Source organism: Semicossyphus pulcher, unplaced genomic scaffold (genome assembly GCF_022749685.1).
Source record: "Semicossyphus pulcher isolate SPU_LCO1_2020_fin unplaced genomic scaffold, fSemPul1.0.p SCAF_14, whole genome shotgun sequence".
NCBI classification, from domain to species: Eukaryota; Metazoa; Chordata; class Actinopteri; order Labriformes; family Labridae; genus Semicossyphus; species Semicossyphus pulcher.
Window position 1 is genome coordinate 7,540,657 of NW_027211648.1, and position 21,685 is coordinate 7,562,341.

The 21,685-nt window shown below is 40.1% G+C and overlaps 2 protein-coding genes across 4 annotated transcripts in view; both read right to left on the reverse strand.

Annotated features, from left to right (window-relative positions):
• The window catches only part of sash1b (SAM and SH3 domain containing 1b), a 45,739-nt gene extending 30,973 nt beyond the window's left edge, over positions 1–14,766 (reverse strand). The window contains exon 1 of the mRNA XM_069661687.1: positions 14,284–14,766. Within this exon, the coding sequence (XP_069517788.1) occupies positions 14,284–14,766 (483 nt within the window). The remainder of the gene's footprint in view (positions 1–14,283) is intronic.
• A 1,549-nt stretch (positions 14,767–16,315) lies between these two features.
• stxbp5b (syntaxin binding protein 5b (tomosyn)) overlaps positions 16,316–21,685 on the reverse strand; it is a 40,407-nt gene continuing 35,037 nt past the window's right edge. For all 3 annotated transcript variants that reach the window (XM_069661146.1, XM_069661145.1, XM_069661144.1), the window contains 4 exons: positions 21,449–21,614; positions 20,591–20,702; positions 20,251–20,471; positions 16,316–20,161 (listed from right to left, as the gene is read on the reverse strand). In XM_069661146.1, coding sequence (XP_069517247.1) covers positions 20,120–20,161; positions 20,251–20,471; positions 20,591–20,702; positions 21,449–21,614 — 541 coding nt within the window. In that variant the 3' untranslated portion in view covers positions 16,316–20,119. The remainder of the gene's footprint in view (positions 20,162–20,250; positions 20,472–20,590; positions 20,703–21,448; positions 21,615–21,685) is intronic.

The window sequence follows — 21,685 nt, forward strand, 5'->3', positions numbered from 1 at the left end:
ATAAGTCATATCTCTCCATTTCCAAAAACATTTGCTCAATAATTATTTGTTGTGTGACTGGAGGCACTTCCACTCTCACTAGTGAATCACCCGGCCTACAACCCACCAGACTTAAGGCCAGAGGTCTCGGTGTGGTGGAAACGTTGGCCTCATTGTGCCACATGGAATTGTTTTTTCCCCCACTGAGAGCCATGTAGACGCCAGCAGACATGCCAACTTCTGAACCTGCTAGTGCAAAGGTGAGCCCGGGTCCTCAGTGTCTACCAAAGCTGTCATGTGTGGGCGGGTGACAGTGGGTGCCTGCAGGAGAGTGGGCACCAAGACAAGCCAGGCCTCCTGTCAGTCTTCCAAAACACACTACATAAGGTACTAAACCAACACTCAGGCACTCCACCTACAGGGTGTCATGGAGCTGATGACTACCCAGAATGCACCTGTCAACGGCAGAAAAACACTTGTGGTAGTAGATTGACACTGTTTGTGTATTTTGGCATATTCTGTGCACAGAATAAAAAAGTTGAACTGACCCTGATAGCTGTATAATCCCAAATGACTTCTCACAGGGCTTTGTAAAATCCCTCTGTGCCTTTGAATAAATAAGAGGTTAGGCAGAGGTGGGGATGGATTTAAAGTACTTTGATATTATTGGTTTGTTATCATTTTTTTCCTAATCTGAGAGGCAGGTGTTTTCAGTGGGAGTGTTCACGCGAGGCCCGTGGATTATCCTGTTTAACCGGCACATCGTTGAAGCTCTGCTATGATTTTTCAACATTTTGCAGAGCTTACAGTACCGCACATAAAGCCCTACTTTTTCATTGTATTGGGAAAGCAGATGGAGCTTCGCATATTCTCAGCAGAGATCTAATATCCTCCGGCAGGTGAAACTGAATCCACCTGATCTATACACATTGTTTCAGAATGCTGTACTTTTAAGGCGATGCACCTTTGCTGTATGCATCAAAGCAAAAAGCAAGCCAGACACTGTCGAGGGAAAAGAGGACTGCAGTGCCCCTTCCTTTGCTTCTACATGACATTATCAGATCACATCAAGGTCAGTCACTTGAATCGCAGTGTAGTCTCTTCATCACTTATTCTCAGTGACATGCAGTACGTCCACACACACCGTTCCTAATGGACACAATATCAGATTGAACCGCAGAGAGGAAAATCTCTGCAGTGCTCAGAGTCAAGCATTTCTGACCAAAATAGGCACACAGTTCTATTATAATGTAAGTGAGTGCCTTAATGGTTAAGGGACCGGCTCTCTGCAGCTGCGATCCAGCGCTTTCAATGTTATTTCAATGTGATTTCGGTTAATAAACAGATTGAAGAAACAAAGAGGCATGTTGTGTAATTAAATGTTATGTAATTCAAGATTAAGCACAGATGTTACTGTAAACAGATGCTTATTTGTCTGTTAACAATGACATGCATCCATAACTACTGAGGTGTAGGCATGCATAGAAAGCAATAAGTGTTATAAGCTGCAGATTTGTGTCGCTTCGGTGTCAATAGAAAGAAATGCATCTCACCCCCATTTGCCCTGAGAAATTAAAATGATTATAAAGGAGAAAAATACAGATTTTAGATCAGATAAAACAGCTGTTGGCTAAAATGTTACAAAAGATCACAGTAAAGGAAAATTAACATCAATGATCTGGTATGAGCAGAGAACATGGCTCGGCCTCAATTACAGCATGGATAATTAAAGCGGCTGTTCATCCTGTTGAAGGCATTGTATTTCAATAAATCATTATCTGGAGAGTCATTATAAAACAGCAAACAATGCACAGGTGCACATACTACGACTTTTCAAGATCAAATTCCCATTTCTGCTCTGCCTTTCTTTGCAAAAGATGCTGAAAGGGTGGAAGAAAGACCTCCCGCACATAACCGGAAATCTGAACTACAATTACACAGACTGAGTGGGATCGATTTAACTGCACCGGGGGGAATTCCCTAATCAAGTGGTAATTGGGAGGTAACACGAGCCAATTAATTCCACTCTTGCTTGAACATTGCTTCAGTTCTAAATGGATGTCACATGATCGGCACAGAAGATTGTAACCAGAGCCTGCAGTATCTTCTCTAAGTTCAGCTCTACATCTACATCTAGATTTAACTACATATTAATTTATCCAAAGCAAAACAACCCTCATCAACTAAAAGTTAAGTCCTCTGGCAACATGAAGAAGAAGCTATGTAGACACAAGCAAAACTATATCACTGTGTTTGTGATGGGTTGATTCCACTATCACACATCTTCTTTAGCATTTCACAGAGCCACTAAGCCACTTGGCACACAGGCCAGAAGATGTTTGTATTATTCATAGCTGGTCTGGTTTTTGGGCTTGCTGCCTGAGGACTGTTGGGGGAATGAATTTTACAATGTCACACTAAGGGACAATCAAGACTTTACCCACAAATAGAACGGAGACGATACAGATGACAGGAGCTATGAGACTTATGAAGACTATGTTGCATGTGTAGCACTTCTGTCCACTTTCTTTACCTCTTCTTTTGAAAAGGAAAGGACATGGTTCAAGGTATGATTATAGAACATTATTTACTCAGCATTAGAGCTTTATTGCACCTTCAAAAAACTATTAAATCTCAGGCGTTACATTTAGAAATACAAGTATACAGCATTTGGGCTATTTTAGTCTTGGGAAGAAATCAGCTTTGATAAGCTTTTGTCTGTCTGGGCTTGTTCTGAGATGTACTTCGTTCTCAAATTGACGACAATTGAACAAAGTCTGGTAACAGACCAATGATGGTCCAGGTGCGATAGCTAGCGGCAGCTGGCAGCCTACGGTAATGTTGAGTGTTGTAAGGGTGGCGGCTGCAATGGTGATCATGACGGTGCATGTCTGTTGAAACATTTTGAAACCATCCCCGAAAAAAGCCATAAAATTTTACACAAAAATATTGATATAAAAAATCAGCAGCAAATAAATCCAATGTGATGAGGTGTGTCTTATTTGTTCAAGTGAGTATTAACATCTAACATTGATTTGAGGACATTGGACTATTAAGTGCATCTTATACACTAAATTTTACGGTATTTGTTTTGTGTTAATGCAACTTATTGTTTAAGGTAATTGGTTTCCTCAATTGAAATTAGTCGACACAGGAGAGTTTTAAGTTAAACTACTTAACTAAGTTCATCTTACCTAGTCAAAAGACTCACTCATTTGAAGTTCAGTACACTGAATGGAATGGGTACTGTTTACTTATTTAAGTTACCTTAACAATAAATAAAAGAGTTAGGTTTGAGTTAAACTAACTTGTCAGGTTTTACAGTGTACTTTCACGTCTTTAAAAAAGTACAGCTTACTCAAATAATGCATGTTCATTCCAAACACATAATCATTTCACATGACTTGACACTGTTAAGTTCTTTTACTTACTTTTCCCAAAGGAAATTGGTTTCCTATTTTTTTAAGTAAACTTAACTAGTTAGAATTTACAGTGTGAAAGCTCGGGTTTGTACAATCATTTAATCTGGCGTCATATCCGAGGCAGATTTGATTGTTACTACAACAAGCTAATTACAAAGCAGTGTAATCCAATCCTGTTAAACACATCATGTCATGCAGTCAACTGAACCACGTTTTAATGTAGAGTATTTTGGATCTTTTATATTGCACTGACAGTTGGTAACCCCCAACACACTGTACAGCGTCCTACTGTAAGATTAAAGACTAAGCATACCAATAGCGACAACCCTTTCACTAAGCCCCCCCAACAAAGACTCTACAGTAAACAGTGAGACATTAGAATGTAAGCAAAAGAGAAGGGCACTATGAAACCCTGCAGCACCGCCACGACTACACATACAGTCATCACAGAAAAAAAAACAACACCACTAACTTTGATGTTTCTCAAGACAAACAGAGGAAACTGACCAAAACCTTCAGGCCCAAACGGCAGCAGCGTCCCGCACAATTCTTTTTGCCCTAATTCCAACAGTTTATAACACAACACCCACTCTTAGGGTACTCTTGTAATACTCTTACAGCAATATCACTTTCCCTCTGCTTGCCTGTGTTCACCTTAGGGATGCACAGTCATACAAAACTATTACAGAGAGAACTCCACTTACAGTATTTCTCCACTCTACTTTCCCAGGAGGCAAAGCCTGCTCGGCAGAAGCTTTTTTAGAGGAGCATGCTTCCTCGCTGTTGCTGAGGCAGGAAAAACACTGATATCCATTATTCAAAGAGTTGCCACATGTATTCAGATAAGATGTAAGAGATATGCAGCTTGGAAGCTCTTGATGAGACTGATGAGCAGCAAGACAAAGACAATAGAAAGCTGGCTTTAAACCTTAAATGGAGGTCTTTTATTGTTTAACAATAAGAGGTATATTCATCCCTTTCTCTTGTATTTGGAGAGAAACATTTAGGGATCACAGACAAGCAAGATGTAGACAGTTATTTCAAGATTCACTGGTAGCTAACAACTTTGCAGCGACTAATAGAGTGACTGATAAATATTCTTCACTTTCAAGTTGCAAACAAGATGAATTTCCCTTCTGGGAAAGAAGTTATCTTGAGCTCGGTTTAATAGTTTCCAAAAGAAAAAGGAATATGCAGGTCATAACAATTTGACACCTTAACACTGTACCTGCACACCAGGCTGCACACTCCTGGTGTGAAGCTACTAACTTGAGAAAAAGCCATTTTCTTCTGTTTCGCGTGACTTCAGTCTGTTACACTCAAGTGGACCACACTGTTTACCCTTTTTAAACATTCGCAACACAGAAAAGTGATGCATTTTTAATGAAGGGCAGCATAGGTTTAACATAACACACTAGCAGTGTCTGAATCTGTGTGGAATATATCAGCCCTTTGCTGTAACAGACGTCCAAGCTTTAACCTCAATTTGACAACTTCAGCTTGCAGCTACTTCTGTCCCAGTTAAAAATACATAACATTTAGATTTATACAATTAACCATTTAAAGTGTTGCCGCCTTTTGGAGCCAGTGTGGAGCATACAGTGTGTATGTTATGGTTTTATAGGTTTGAAATTGAATTACTCATCAGTCTGTTGGAGTGATTCATTTAATGGTTGTGTGATCTGACAACCCTAAAGGCAGTGGATCAGATGTTCCCTAAATAGCAGGCAATGATTTTCTGTGCTTTCTGAAAAAACTTGAGTTACATAAGCTTCAACACAGTCGGTCTAGTTGTATTTCTAGCTTTTAGAATACAACTTGCTTGTTGTGATTTCATTTAAGCTATGGTTTCTAACCTATACAGAGAGGAGGGTTTGATGTAAGATGTGGAGTTCAAAGTAAAAATTGTTTGCAGAATCTGAACAGCATCAAATTAAGACAAAATGTACAAAAATAGCTGCAAAACATTTCATTCTTTTTATTTTCTGAGCACTTATTGGTTGAGTTTTCTTCTTCTTTCTCACTTGAGATGGACAATTATTCAGCAGATATAACTTTCATATCTGCCTTCCACATGAGTAAGAAAATGACAAACAGCTCACATAAGCTCATAACAATCCACTGAGCCTGAAGAAAAGAGGCTAATGGGTGAACCTGAGGCAAGCAAACAATAGCGCTACAGCTGCTCCACATAACTATAGAAATATATATTTAAATATTATGTTATCGGACTGAATGCATTATGCATGATGAAAAGGGGACATCGAGCACATTAAATGTTCCCAGGAAACCAAATGCAGGATAATAGGGATGAATTGAAGAATTACATCCTCTTAATTGCACATGGCAGTGACTACAAGAACTGCTATATTTTATGCAAATGGTTCACCAGGGAAGCAGCTCAGCTAACAGTTTGTTGTGGTTAAATGTATGCAATAGTGTCAGTTGACTTGTCATATGTAATTCATAAGGGAGGAGGGTCTTAGCTGATGTTGAGAGGAAGAGGGGAAGAAAGTGGGTCATAATATGAAGATACAGTATTCACTGCACAACAGGAGTGTGACCTTGGCTTTTCTCTATAAAAAGGCCCACAGCCTCAGTGAAAGGTCAGGTATAATGCTGGTTTTACAGCATGAAGGCTCACTAGCGTGGGCAGACCTTGCACTGATCGAACCAATACTACACAGCTGGATGGAGTCCAAGCAGGGAACTCCTGCACTGCAGACTACCAGTGGATGCAGGCAGCAGCAGACTCTGTGGGGAGGCTGCTGCATGGGACTGCTGGTCACTGGACAAACTAAAACTGATGTGTAAACGCTCCTCACACTGTGGGATTTACACTTGAAAGGGCAAAATGCAGCAGTCCATTTAAGTTCTCAGTGGGGTAGCCAACAAATGCCATGTTACTGTTCAACAGCAATATATTTTTAATGCAAATCTGGGACAATATTATTACAAATTTAATTCATGAAACTAAATTTCCGTATGTAAAAACAGTAAGCTGCTTTTCTGCAAAAAGCTTTTATAAGAGGTGAGAATCATAAAATGAACTAATAATAAAATGATTTAGCCTCCCTAAGCTAAATCAACAGAAGATGCCCAATCACTTTCAGGCGTCAGCTAAATTCCTCAAGTCCACTCAGCCTTATTTGTCTGTTGTCATTCACTTGATGCTGTCTAACACCCAGAGTGAAAAAACCCCCCAGAAAAAAGATCAACTGTGGCATCCTGACTTAAATGGATTGATGTCATGTCATGGCACATTGCACAAGCTGTAACAGTGACGGAAGTCTAATCCCCGTGGCCCTCCAGGGCCATATCACTAATGGGCTACCACGTCACACAGATGGATTGGAAGCCTGAGATTTACTGGAAGCTACAAAAGTCAAAGCACGGAAGTGTCCCATTGACCTCTCATATATATTTACATGACATGTACAGAAACATGAGCAAAAACAAACTCAAAGCCTAATACAATTAACAGGCATTCTTTGAGAGTGCTGTCATACATACATTTCTGAGTCCAGTTAGCAACAGTCAATCCCTCCACATCAATGCTGAACTACAGAATTGCACTTTAAACAGGAAACAAAATATGTGATCCAGTGTCTTAACACTGTATATTGTAAAAAGTAAGCACAAAATAGAGACAGTTTGTGCTTGGCTCACTCACACATGCGCCGAAGCCAACCTAACCTTTGAATGCAGCCTAACCTGCATTCAAACCATTTAAGGAAGAGGGTTGTGGAAGAAGGACTTTTAAAGTATTTTGAGCCAATAAGATTGACCACAAATGTGGGTTTGAAATGGTCATTGTAATCATAGGTCTCAGTAAGAGGATGCTCTCTCTGTGTGCCTGCAAACAAAGCTTAAGAAGCAACAATGGTGTCCTAGATATTTGAAACGTTTGTTACTGTTGGCTGACATGACATCATCAGTGGGTACATTGCGAAATTAATTTGCTGGTGACTTGATTTGGTCTTTAACCAGTCAGCCGGTCAAATTTCAAACACTTCCCATTCATTGCTGATTATTGTAGTCTCTACGGTAACTGCCAGGCTCTCTGAGTTTCTGTGTTTTTATCCACACTAAAACTGAGGTCAAAAGGTTAACTCTTCCTTAAACTAGTCAGAAGGGAAAAACATCATGTTTGATTGATGAAGGCCTCTATGAGAGCTGTGCAGATGTTTACATTAAAAGTGAATGAAAAGGCGAGAGTTGCATTGTTGGTGCTTCCTTGTTATTCTCAACACAGCTGTATTCCTCAGAATCTACTTGAATCTGTTTGGGAGACTGTGGAGACGGTAACAAAACAAAAGCAAGAGGAGCTTTGTCGAGAGGACAGAGGCAACCAGATTCACAGCTTATTAAAATTTTATTTTAGAAAAACCTTTGATGTAGTTTGTTTTACAATTAAAAATGCATTACCTAGTGTCTCAGAGGCAATCTGACAGGATGCTACAGTGGCTAACAAACACAGTCCTCTACTAAGACTATGACAAGGGAATAGTTGAAGTTGAGAGATGAATTTCGCTTACATCTGTCTTTAAGCATCATTCAGGAAAGATTTTGGTGTTACGAGACAACAGCCGAGTTGAAGAAAAACTTCAACTAAATTCTAAAACCGGCTGCTAAACATCTGCAGAGATTTGTCATGTCTACCCCATGGTTGCCTTGTTTCTTTTAATCCTTTTGCATTTTGAATGAGCGACGGGCTTCTCCTGTGTCTGTGTGGGTGAGATGGGAAAAAAGGTAAATATAAATGACGACAATGAAATGGATCTCAAACAATGGATTAGTATCCTTTACTTTAATTTTATCCATTTGTCACATGCAGAGTCTTGGAAAAGTGAAAATAAATATATACATGATAGAGTTGTGTGTTTTACTATTCAGGTCTGACTTTCATAATAAGGGCAGCTACATGTGTTCTCTACCTTTTACCACATCTGATGGGCAAAATATGTGGTGTTGTGTTCAATAGAAAATAATGCTGTACAGCTGCACCTGCAATGCAGACAAACATAACTAATACAAAAATGCAGTATAATAATAATAGTAAAAGTATCAAGTCTGTAGAACAAAATCGATTTTAAATGTGTGATACTGCCAAGAATAAAATTACCTGTCTTGCTTTGAAAAAAAAATCATGCTGAATGGATTCATGCCTTTTCTTCATTCATTCAATCACAATAAGTCACATTATTAATATGTGCCGCGTGGAATGAACACTAATGTACCAAGAGAGTCTGAGCATGTAAACAAATTATAAGCTGCAATCCATACATGACCTATATTTCAAAAGAAATACAGGACTAATAGCTTGCAATGTCTCTAATGATGAGGGAAAAAAGGCACAGTCCCTTTTATTGTCACGCAAAAATGTGTTTGTGCTACAGACATACAAATCCATGATGGATTATTGTAGATACCAAAGGGCGTCTAGACGGTTCAGTTAGGCTTAGGGTGGTCTCAGTGATGTTTAATGAACGTTAACAAATATTTAGTTTCTAACTGCAGATGTAAACAGAGTCTTAAAAAAAGAATACAACTGCAAAGAAATTACAATAATTTAGCCTTAAATTTGAGTGCTCTCAGTATTATATACATTTACCAACATGATGAATAGATCCCTGGAAATGTAGTTTACATTATTTCAATTTGAACTTTGTGTCATATATATTTTAAATAGTGCAGATGAACAGCTATATGAATGAAATAAAAAGCTGTGTAGTGTAAATAAGACTCTTGGGTCTTGAACTGATTAGATTACATCAAACCTGTACAATGTTTCAATGCATTGCATCCAATCATGCAAAATGCAAAACCTAATGCATTAATAAATAACAACAGACAAATATAACTGCATTAGAGTAATGGGCCCTCTCTTTGAAAGGAAAGCCCTCTAATCTCCCTCTTACAACGAGGTTCCCTTTGCTTGACTGACTGAAAATACTGCTGAAATGGCCCCATCTCGCACAGGCAGTAAAAATAGCCCAGCGGAGGGCAGGTTCGACCTTTGTAATGGAACGTGATCAAGGTCAATGTAATGCAGCTCCAAGAACTCCAAGAGCCTGATGGTGACGCAACAATCAGAGGGATAGAGAGAAGGGTTAGGGCCAGGCAGACATTCAAATACATCGGGAAAAAACAGTGCAAGGTCGAAGGTTATGTTGGACATTCATAAAGTTAAGTGCTTAATGTATTTTCATTATTTCTATCACAAAATAACTTTTAAAAAGCAGTGGGATAACTTGTATGATCAAAAAAAAAGAGAATTCTTCTCATTTTTATGCTTGGAAACAAGAAAAACTTTCCAAAGAGCAATTATACTGATAGGTGGGTCCGAAAGTGCATCAACAAAGGTAAAACTGAAGAAATTATGAGTCTAACGTTAAATGTATCGCCAATATTAGGAACAGGCATTAAGAAGAGTAAAACATTCAGTGTTGGTTTCAGTGCTCACTCTGATAGAGACTTAAAACTTCCTCTCTCATTTCAGCTGTCTCTTGCGTGTGTCTGCCACAAAGCAAAGGAGGCTCTCTCCACTGCTCGGTGATTTAAATTCAGAGAGCGACGCATAGTTTCAAAGACCTACTTAGCATTGTTATACAATAGCTGAAGCAACATAGAAGTATAAGGCTGTAGATGGAGGAGGATTTCCGAAGCAAAACACTTTTCAATCAAAGTAAAAAGAAAAACAAGACCCTCTCTTCTTGAGTTATCAAATTAAGTCTAGAATTAGCATGTAAATGGTGTGTTGCTGTGTGTGTGATGCACGTGTCTTGATGTCTCGGGGGCAAAGCCCTTCCAGATGCTCTTCTGAATAATTTCTACTTGGAAGCTACATGAGGGCAGAGGCCTGTTCAATGGGAAAATTAACTGGATTGAGAAAAATGCGCAGAACAACAAGCTGCTGGCTGCATCTGTCTCCAACCTCTAGTCCACTGACCCTGGACAATTCTAATCTTCAATTCACAAATATAGGTCAGTGATTATGTCCTGCTTAACACAAGGGTTTACATTATACATAGCACAGTATTCCCTGTGTGAACAACATATGCGGCTCTGATACCACTCAGCACTGATGTAATGTGGAGCGGCTGAATATACGCTGGTACAATCACAGCTGTCCTTGTACAGTCCTGTTTGGTTGGGGAGCGGGACAGACTACTGCACGAGAAACAAGCCGGACACGAATGTATGGAATCCCAAACTATAAGCGACAAGCATGTTAATGGCATGTTAAGCTTCTGAGTGCTGTGTGCAATAATGTTCAACTCCCCCTCAGCACCATCAGTGCAATAATCCAGCAATACTTCAGTAATGGCCCAATGGTTTGACTTAATCTATACTGACATAACATGAGTAAAGGCCCTAAGTAGGCCCACCCTATGTACACTACACGGTAAGTAAGATGATAGTGGTAATGGATAGATCACAATGCAACAAAACCAAATATGGATTTATAGATTTTTATACAAGCAGTCTGACATGCAGTCGTGTTAGGCTATTGATATTCAAATCAAGAAAGGGTAGTTTTAGTGTAATCTGAAAATGCTAACAATAGGAGTCATTAACTGATTTGATGAGAAGCGAAGTACAAATTACTTCACCAGTCTGTTATAGTGCTAAAACAGTCAAGTAAAAATCACCCGAGATGCATTAAAAGAGAGACTGATATGGACACAGGAAAAACATGCAAACTCTACACAGAACAGACCCAGCTGTCCTCAAACCCAGAAACGTGTTGCTGTGAGACAACTGTGCTAACTAAACCCCACCCAAGTAACAAGTTCCCTTGTTTTAAAAGGTGGAAGCACTTAAGTAAACAGAAGAAAAACAAACTGCTGTTATCAACCGTTAAACCACAAAACCACCGTCTCATTTGTTTACAGATCCTCATCCAGATATTACAGCAACGGCCCTAATTCAAACCTAACTTTGTTCAGAGAAAACAGTTCTATTCAGCCTCTATTTTATTGTGACAAAAGCAGCGACAGCTGTCAGCTGCTGCAGAGCTTGTATTTTGCCAGGTTCCATTCAAACTGGCTTTTCTTCTGACAAAAGAGTCCTGCTGGTTTTGCTTGTCCTCCGATCCTCTGGCAGAGCAACACAGGGAAATCTTCTGAACAACTAACATTTGTTCCCCATTCTAAGGATGTTTTTCAGGCTGGGCACTGCAGTGAGGCCTTCTAGGGATTTGAAGCTCTTTGTTAAGACGGCTAAAAAAGGGAATCCTTCCCAACCGGGTCAGGGTGTGACGAACATAATGAATGTTTTGCTGTTGAATGACAGAGCATCATTTGATGCACATTAGGAATGCTTTTTTAGTCATCTTGCAGAAGTTAACAACCAAATTATAAATCTGCAACAGGCAAAATGTGTGTTTTGTCACAAGGTGAGAAAGCAGCATAGAGGAGCTGCCTCCCAAATGTCGAAGTGCATTATTTTTTATGAGCAGATGCTCAGCTTGAGAGGAAGCTTGGCATTTATCCTGTAGTATTGAACATAAAAATCAGGTTGGTCAACATGAGCATCTGGTATGTTTACAGTATTATATTATTTATGTTTGCAATATCCTTTAAAAGCTGCAAACAAGTGAAGTGACTCATTGAAGCACAGAGCAATTTTGTGCAGTCAGTCAGTTTTGCCAACATGAATGTGAATGCATTTTTTATCAATCTACCTTTGAATGGAAACCTCAGGTTTTCCTACACCAGGTAAATCCAGGTTTGTGTATACACACACAAACTACACTGTAAAATGTGATAACAAGACCTTTAAAGCTACACTGAAACCTGGCTGTGAAATGTTTGCTCCTTTTGGTTTCTTTGGGCAGGACAAGTTCATAGTTGTAAATGTCCTGGGAATTTTCTTTTTAGGTTGGATTTTGCATTTCCATGTTGAAATCCCTAATACACATCATCATCATGTTGTTGTGCCATTGTTTAGATCACTTACAGCTCAACCAGCCTTTATCGCATTAGTTTTTTTTCTCCCCCTCTAACCCTCACTGATAGGTCCTGTGGGCCTGTGTGAACTAGTCATGCGTGCAAAAGAGTCAGGAAAGCACAGTGCTCATTGGGAATTGATTGCATGCACTATCAAACCAGAGGCGGAAGCATTGTTGGATTACAGATGCGAACAACTGCAAGACCTGATCAGCAGACAGAGCAGGGCCTGAGGACACGCCGTACTGTTGTATGATCTCAATCTGAATTCAAGCAGGTACTCGATATTCACTGAGGAAATGGTGTGATCATGCATTTCCTCATAATGCAAGTTAAATTAGCCAAAAAGGTTGACCTATTTCTTAACAAAATCCAGCTGGATGGCATACTTTGCCAAATGTTAAGCAAACAGTGTAAAGCTGGAAAAGCAAAGTAACATAAATCATTTGTTAGTGATGATCATTTCGACTTTGTACATGCTGCATCAGCTAACTAGTAGAGCATAAACGTAGCAACTATCCCATCCCCACCACTTCAAAATCTGGTTCAGTAACATCCTTCATGGGTTTTGCCCTGTGAATAACCTTAAAACTCACGTATGGCTGTGCTGACTGCAGCTGGTGATGCCTTTAACTCTGCAGAATTAAAGAAACTTTCCTACGTGAATCTAACTGTGCAAGCATTGGCTGTAACCTACAAAAAGGCTGGAAGTGAACCACAAAGTGCCACTGCACTTAGTAGTTTATAGCCTCTGAATCTTTCATGAACAGTGTACACTTCTAACTGTAAAACTGGCCAGAAACACACAGTACTGTTGAAACAATGCAACTACTTTAAAGCTAATGGAAACCCAGAGAGGTGAAATAAACTTTTACAATCCAATTGCCATTATTGAGTCAGAATAAACTATTTTCCTCATAGGGTTCATAATGCTGCACAAAAGGAAGGTTTGTAAATAGGCACTCAAGTTAAGTAAAGTTCTCTCCTGGCTAAGTGCCACTGCCAAGAGAAGGAACTGCGCCTCGGGTGGGAAAGTGTAAAGATATTCTGGGGAGGTATCCAACAGTGCTTCTTCGCAGGGATTCCTTCTGACAGGCTGTTACGATGCAGCTAAAACAGATTCATATCACCAGTGTACCATGTTTCCTCTAATGGTTAACATCAGTTTTTCTGTGATACAATCAAATCCAGCATCCATCAATCACGCCATCCACTGACAGCGACAGATTGTTGAAAATATGCCAAATGTGCCTCTCAGCTGGCCTCAGACCTCTCACTGAGTGTATTAAAGACTGAATGGATTTGGTCGTTGCCAAAGCAGAATAACTATCCTCTGCAATTACATTAACTGAAGGTCTCTGCAGTCAACACAGACTGGACAATTGTCAGAGCAGAGAAGATCCCCAGAAATTAAATGGCATGCTGTCAGTAATGTATGATCCGTGCAGAAGACATCTGTCATCATGGTAGACTGATCCACTGTCCCACTGATCTGCCCGCAGAAGTCAGTTGATCTTTAACCCCTGTTCAATGGTTATGTGTTAACAGTTAAGTATAAAGCTCATGTGTAGCTCTACAGTGATTATTGTTACCAGCTGAGTTACAAACAAGACCTCTCTTGCAGAAGAAACTATAAATCTTGTTCCACTACACTCACTCCATAAAAAAAAAATCACAGAAATCAGAGCCCATTATCGGTATGAAATTCACAACACTATACTGTATGTTAGTAGACCTTTGCCAGAGAAACCAGAGCAATCTTGGAACCTTAAATAAGAACCAGTGGACGTCAGCACCCTCAAAGAAATTTGTCACACTCTTCATCACCAACATAACAAAGTAAGCGTATTAAATTCAATGAGACAGCGCTTGAAGAGCCAGCATTTAGTGTCGACATACTGTAAAAGAAGGAAGTAAAATTTGCCTACCTTATGGGTGTAAGGTGCCTCTCCCAGGTTGATTCCATCCTTTGCAAGTTTATCCCTTATCAGGACCTTGAGCTTCAGTTTGGGATAAGTCACAAAGTCATTACAATCAGTGAATCGTGGGTTATGATTTCCAGGACAGGAGGCCTGGTGTATCCCTGCTGTGCGAGAGTGTGTCCCCAAAGTCCTGAAGTCATCCTCTCTGTTTGATTGCAAAGAGTGGTTGCAAGTTGAAGTTCCCAGAGGCTCTAAGGTGAAATAGTAGCTTGGTGCTTTCCGTCTGTCCTCATCCTTTAGTTTCTGGACTGCTGCTATCAGCCTGTGTCTGTGGTACTCAATATGGACACCTATGGCATCCAGGTCTGGCTCTCCAATCTGTTTACACACTTCCAAATCATCATACCCATTGTCAATGAAAGACTCCACATACTGGGACAGATGGAGCTTAGAAAGCCACTCGAGGACAAGGTTTGGCCCTTGGCTCATCTTAAAACAGGATATAAAGGAAGCCTACCTTATGTGCACATCATCATATCCATTCACACTGCTGAGGGGTGTGTGCAGAGGTAATCCAGCACTGTGGTCCATGAAAGTCCTTCTACACACACAGTAGTCCAAAGTTCAGTTCTCCACTTTAGACACATCTATTAGTTGTTGCAGAGCATTAGAATCGTAGGGGGTACATATTTTAAGACAGCAGAATGGGTGCATGTGAGAAAAACCCCTAACTGAACTGAAGCACCTGTCCTCGTGAAGTTCTCTTGGGCAAAACCAGTGAAAAAGTCAGTAAGACAGGTTCAGGCTATGCTGTTGCCCCCTTACCTTTCACATCTCGAGGGGGCGTGGAAGTTCGGCCGTTAAACGCACGTCAACGGTCAGTTTCGTTTCACCAACGTTGTGAGGCACCTTTTTAGTTGTTTTCTGTCGCCGACGGAACCTTAAAGTTAACGTTAGCTGGTACGAAAAGCCTCTTACCGAGTTGACCACATTTCTGGGAAGTTATTCTCTGTCAAAGATGTTAACAGTTGGCGTCTTCTTAGGCTTCCTCCATCGTCTTTGTTTCATTCATCCCAACGGTTACAGAGCAAGAAGCGCTGGTCCATCAAACATTCACGCGGAGCAAAAATTCAACCGTTGACGCAGACGGCAGAGCGAAATATAACTTGTATAAAAACGCTCGCAAAGAAGAAGAAAATATCCCAAATGCTCTGTGTTTAGGGTGCACTAGTTGTGGCTTACTTTGTGCCCTATCTTCACACGAATTCAACTTTGCTGAGCCCCCGCTCCATCCACCGATTCAGTCAGTGTGAGGATGCTGCTGCTCAGCCTTGGCTTCAGTAACTGCTGGGGTTTTCTACCGCGCTGGACGATGGGAGTTCAGCGAGCACTGGCGCCACCTGCAGGGGATTCTGGGAAATGTAGGAATGGTAAATTAATTAAATAAAACGAAAGGACAGGAAAACAAATCAAATCAAACGCCGGTTAAAATAGAAGAAATGGAGTACAAATAACAAGACATTAATAAACAGTAACATACCTACCTACCCTATTTCATTATGTTTAAATTGCATCGGATACTCAGACCTAGGTTGGCATAATGTTTAATCAATATACATCTTTAATCAAATGGAAAAGTATATACACTCAATTTTATGCATCATTTCCCCCAAAAAATTCAATAATAATTTCCCCTAAAAAAGTCAACCTGACATACACATATGGATTCTTTTAACTGATGGGTCTGGAATTAATCATGGGGTTGTTGTATGTGTTGTTGTTATGCATGTCCTACATAAATGATGTAGTATTTGGGGAACAAAAGCTTTTAAGATTCTACAAATGTTTTATACAGCTGATTGTTTGTCTGTGTATATATGAATCTTTAATTTAAACTTAAAAATTAAGAAGAAAAATACGGCAGAGAAATCCCTTCAAGCTCCTGTGAGGAGTTTTCCACTGGTTATGAAACAGACTGAAATTAATTCTGATTACTCTATGTGACCTACAAAAGAAAACCAGACAATCAGCAAGAAGATTGGTTATTTCTGTATAGTTATTTTTAATGCCTGAAATCGCTGGCGGGGCGGGTAGGTGTCAGAAGAAGTGGTCAACTGCACGCTGCCTTTGTTTACATTTTCCAGGGCAAAAATTTCAAGTGAGTGATACATATGACTGTTAAAGAAAGCAGGATGAGATTTCTTGTTGAAAACACCACTTAAGCAGGTACAGGACAAAATCAGCAAAAAGATAAGAGGTACGGCTTTGTCCACAGGGGGCGCCAAAATCAACACAAACCGAAAGTTCCTCACAGGAGCTTTAAGAGCAAGTCAATAAAAGAGTTCTTAATATTTCTGTTTTCTGTGGAGGGACGTGTTCATCAAGAATTTTCATATAAGTAACTGTAAAGCTGTAACTTTAACAGGAAGTCAGTGAGCAAACAGGAAAACATGAAACAGAACACACAACACAAAACATGTTATGATTGGTTTTACATTTATTTCCATTGCACAATAATATATATATACTGTATCTACAGTCTAAATTGTTTGTGGCAGCAGATTAAGTCAGACATCCATGTGAAATTTATTTTAATAAAACTGTACAAAAATTGCCTACTATGAGAAAATACTGCAACTCCACAGATATTCATCCCAGAAGACAGACGGACGGATGGACGGAAGTATGGCGACTGAGAAACCCTCGAGCTCTCCTGCACGCTGCTGTGAGCCTCGCTTTGCTTCCTATGCGTTTCTACAGCGCAGGAAAGCAAGAAGTTTTCATGAAGCAAACAGTAACATAAACAGATGTACCAATAAAATAAATAGATTCTCTCACACTTATACAATTGGCATGATCAAATGAACGTGGGACGCGCTTCAGATGTGTGACGAGAACTTCAGGTTTGTTCAACATGGTGGTAAATACAAATGCCAGAACAGACAATCTCTAAGAGGGATAATACATGGTTGTTTCAAGTTTGTAAACACTTAATATCATGCATCCTTCAATGTGCAATAAGGGACCATTTAGGACATATATGTTGCAAACTGAAGCACTTTAAAGTCGAGGCCACACTCTGTAGAAAGACTCAGCGGCCCACCAAGAGGAGAAGACCCTCCTGCAGTAGCAAAGCTTGAATCCGAGATGAGCATGTTCAATATATAACCAGAGAATGTTTATTGTCGTGTCTGGATGATTGATCATTATGCACAACCATTGTTTGGACATTAATTCTATCCCAAAATGACATTAAAGGTATTCATTTTTAATAGATTATTGAAATCAAAAGTATATATATATTTGTTTTCAAATATATAAATATATCATAGAATCATTAACCTGACGTTGAAAACAAATCTGAGAGTGAAGCAATCAGCATAATTGGCAAATGACACAAATAAGCATAGGTTCTGTCATGTTTTGGTCCTTTCAAAAATAACAAAATGGGACAAGAAGAAATAAACACATTAAAAATCATACTAACAAAATTACTTTAAGTACAAAAAATAGTGCAAAACCCACGTAACTGCTCTTTCGACTGGGTTTATCTCAGTAGTATACAGTAAAGGACTAAAATCAGTCGGCTAAAAGTGAAGGGTTTTATTCCAAAATGCTGCACATCCATCTTGGATAAAGCTTTTGGTGTGATTGATAGCTCAACATCTCCTAAGTACACAGGATTTAATGCTCTAAAATCTAAGTAAATGGATCAAAAATGTCTAACAGTTTTGCGTCATGCCCTCAACTGTTTCCCATGAGTCAGTTGGACACGATTTTCTTTGGTGGATATCTCATTTTGGAATGAAACTCTTCACATTCACCTTGCCTGTCCTCTGAACACAGCAGTTAGGTAATGAGGGTGGTATGCCCATAAGAAGAAATCCAATCTACTCCTTCACCCTTACGCACAGCATTTTCCTGACTTAAAAGAAGTAATCCAGACTGGCTCTTAACTATCTTGGGGACAAAAAAAAATAAATCAAGACAACTCTGTGAAATCAAGCAACTCTTTGGTGTCGGAAAAGAACATGGCCGCGAGCGTACAGTATGTCACGTTGCCTGAACCTGCACTGTCAGATTTGTGTCCAGCTGTCGTGTTATTTACAACATTTGGCAGCAATCTGGACCGACAAAGTCTTGTCTCTCTTTTTCAAAATAAAAGACCGACAGATAATGCTCCTACACTGACACAGATAGCAGCATATCCTTGCACCTCATGAAAAAGAAATCTAATTACAATAGAACTCTAGTTAATCACATTGAAAAACACTGTCAAGCAAAAACAAAAACCTCAAAAGACCTATTGTAATACACTGTATCTATGTAGTATTATAAATATTGGCGCCCATACACATATTCCTGAATATATGTATGTTCACAAACACACAGACATACACATAGGTAGAGGTTAGCATATATGCGTCATGAGGCAAAGGCAGAAGAGAAACAGTTTTAGAGTGAATGGTTCAGAGAGAGATGACCAGTGGCACTGTGTGGAACACTCGGTGGTGCTTGGTCATTTCTACTGGCAGCTACGAATACAAAGACAGCATACCTTTACCATTGTGCTGTATGAGACACATGCTTTTTTCCCTACACATTGAGAAACGAGACGAGAAAATCAACTTCGGCGATGACAGGATGCCCAAAATAAAGCGATTTGAATAATCATGTATAGATAGAGATCTTTATCACAAAAAATTGTAACCAAAATATACATTTATGCTAATCAAACTGAGGACAATCTTTGTCTCGCCCTTCAACGCGTCATCCTTCTCCTACGTGATTTAAGCTACAGCCCCGCGACAGCCAGCAGACCTGCCGGGGTTCTCCAGTGTGTCAACTCTTCATTCGTCCGATAGATCGATGTAAACTCTTCATCAGGGGTAAACATTTCAGCACTTTTTTGTGCATATAATCAACAAAGAAAACAAATTTAATGCCCATAATACAAGCTTATTTTACTTCTTATATAATACACTGTTCTAATAAATAATCTGATTTAAAATAAAACCAAAGGGACTCTTAAAGAAACCAGCCTTTTGTCTCTCGCACCTAAAACAACAAGGTTGTAAAAGGAATGGTCTGTGATGAACTAGTGTACTACCAGCCCTTATTCGGTGAGAGGCAACAAATTCATCATCTGTTCTCGACGCTGCTAAGTGCTCGAAAGGCCCTTCATGACAGAAAAAAAGACTAAAGAAAGCAGAGGTCAAACTGTAAAAATAATTTAGATCAGAAAAAGAAACACACACACGTCCTTCATTGATTCAATCATCCCTATAGAAACGTACATCTATATTGACTTGATTAGATTCGAAGGACGACACGTCATCAGACTTTTTTTCCTCCTTTAAGTCCACTGTGTTTGGCAGACACCATAAAGGGCAGAGAAAGGAAAAGAGAACAATTGCAATCAGGCCACCACAAGTACAGGTTTTGCAGAATTGTCTTTCCTCGTTCAGAACGAAACAGCAGGGTGTGTAGATATATATGTGAGATATATATGAGTGCATGACTGATGGATATGAAAGGTCCCCTCTCTCTCCTCTTCCGCGGACTCTCTGCTGAAATGGAAAGAGAGATTCCGTCGGGTTTCTCTTCTTCCATTTCTTTCCGTTCTCACTCTGTTGGTTCAGCCGGTGTGTACTCCGCGGCAGTCCTCGGTACTGAGGTAATGCCAGAGTGTATGATATTGTGCTGAGAATAAAAGCATGAGTCTGTAGAGCAGAACCCCCCCCCCCGTGGAGAGAAATAGAGAAGAGAAGAATAGGGACCTGCAGCTCCTCAGATATACTGGTGTGCGTGATTACAGAGTCCGATGCTCCACACGCTGCCATCAGAGCTGGTACCACTTCTTATCTTTGTACTTCAGCATCATCTGAAGGGACAAAAGAGGGGAAATAAAGGTTAAGAACTAACCTGACAACAATCTTAGGAGCTTAAAGAATTGCTCAGTGAAGTTCGTACATGATGAGCATGTTTGGAAAAGGACTCTGCGCTGGCCATCATGGCTGCCGTTCTTTCCTCCAGCTCGCCCAGTTTCTGCCCTCTTTCGTCCAGAGCTATCCGGGCGCGGGCCAGGTCTCCCACCACCCCGGATGCTGCACCCTTCATGCCCTCCATGCCCCCAGGGCCTGGGATGTGCTGGGCCAGGCTGCGGGAGGCCTTACCGGCGGCTGTTTCACCGACTACCAAACACAAAAAGAGAATTCCATTTTAACATTTCATCTTCACCTGTTCAAAGTAGAATGAAAAGAAACGGCAGATATGTTAAATAATAATAATGATTTTGACATTGTGTACTCACAGAGGTCCTCCCGGTCCAGAGACTGAGCTCCTCCTCCAAAAAGGCCTTTGAAGAAACCTCTGTTAGGAGCCTCTGGTGTCTCCACAGGGGTGAACAACTCACTGAGCATCTCCTGAAGAAGACACAAACATCAGCATATGTTTGTTTCAATCAAAAGCCCCTATAGAAGTAAGACTAACCTATACATACAACATGACATTTCAGGTGACAATAATGGACATGAAATTATGTTAATTAATACAAATGAAAACAAAAGTGTAATTACCGTAAAATTCAGTGTATAAGACGCACTTTTAATGCTTTTTTTCATCTAAAAAGTGGGCTGCGTCCTATATAGCGGTGTGACCAATATACCAGTATATACTGGTCGAGGTATTTTATTGTGTTACTGTATTTTACCCAGACGATGGCGCTATAATCTAGCTAAAGCTCGGACATGCGGCGTCATGATCGCCAGTGCAGCCACCACCCGCACAACAACGTTACCGTAGGCTGAGCTCAGCTAACCGGTAGCTAGCAGGGTTGCAAACTGGACATGGTGAAAACAGATGGTAGGCTGTAATTTGTGTGTGTTTTGAATGTGTTTTAAATGAAATTGAATTTAAACAGTGTTGAAATAACTTGTATACATGTTTTTGTTAATAGCTATAGAAAACCTTTTATTCCCTCTGAGACACCCAAAAAACAGACTGTGTCTTATATTCCAGATTGTACGGTACAAAATTAAGCCCGCTAAAATCTGTTAAAAATGTTCTCCACACCCACAGTCTGTTTGCTTCCTGGGGCATGGAGAGTATTTTCCTTAGACTTAGATTGGATTACATAATGAATCCCATTCACTGATTACGAGCGCCTGACCTGCAGGTTATCGCAGGTCTCCTGGCTGTAGGTGATCCTCTGGATCTCGGTGGGGGAGGTGAGGTACAGCGCCTGACCCAGGTTAGAGAAGCCGAACGTCCTGGCTATCCTCATATCTGTCAGCGGCAGGTAGTTCACGTCCAGCAGAGGCCTTAGACTGGGCAAACTGTGCTCATACAAAGAGAGACATTATTGCAGACCACATTGTTACTTTTAGAATTGTGTGGAATAATTTAA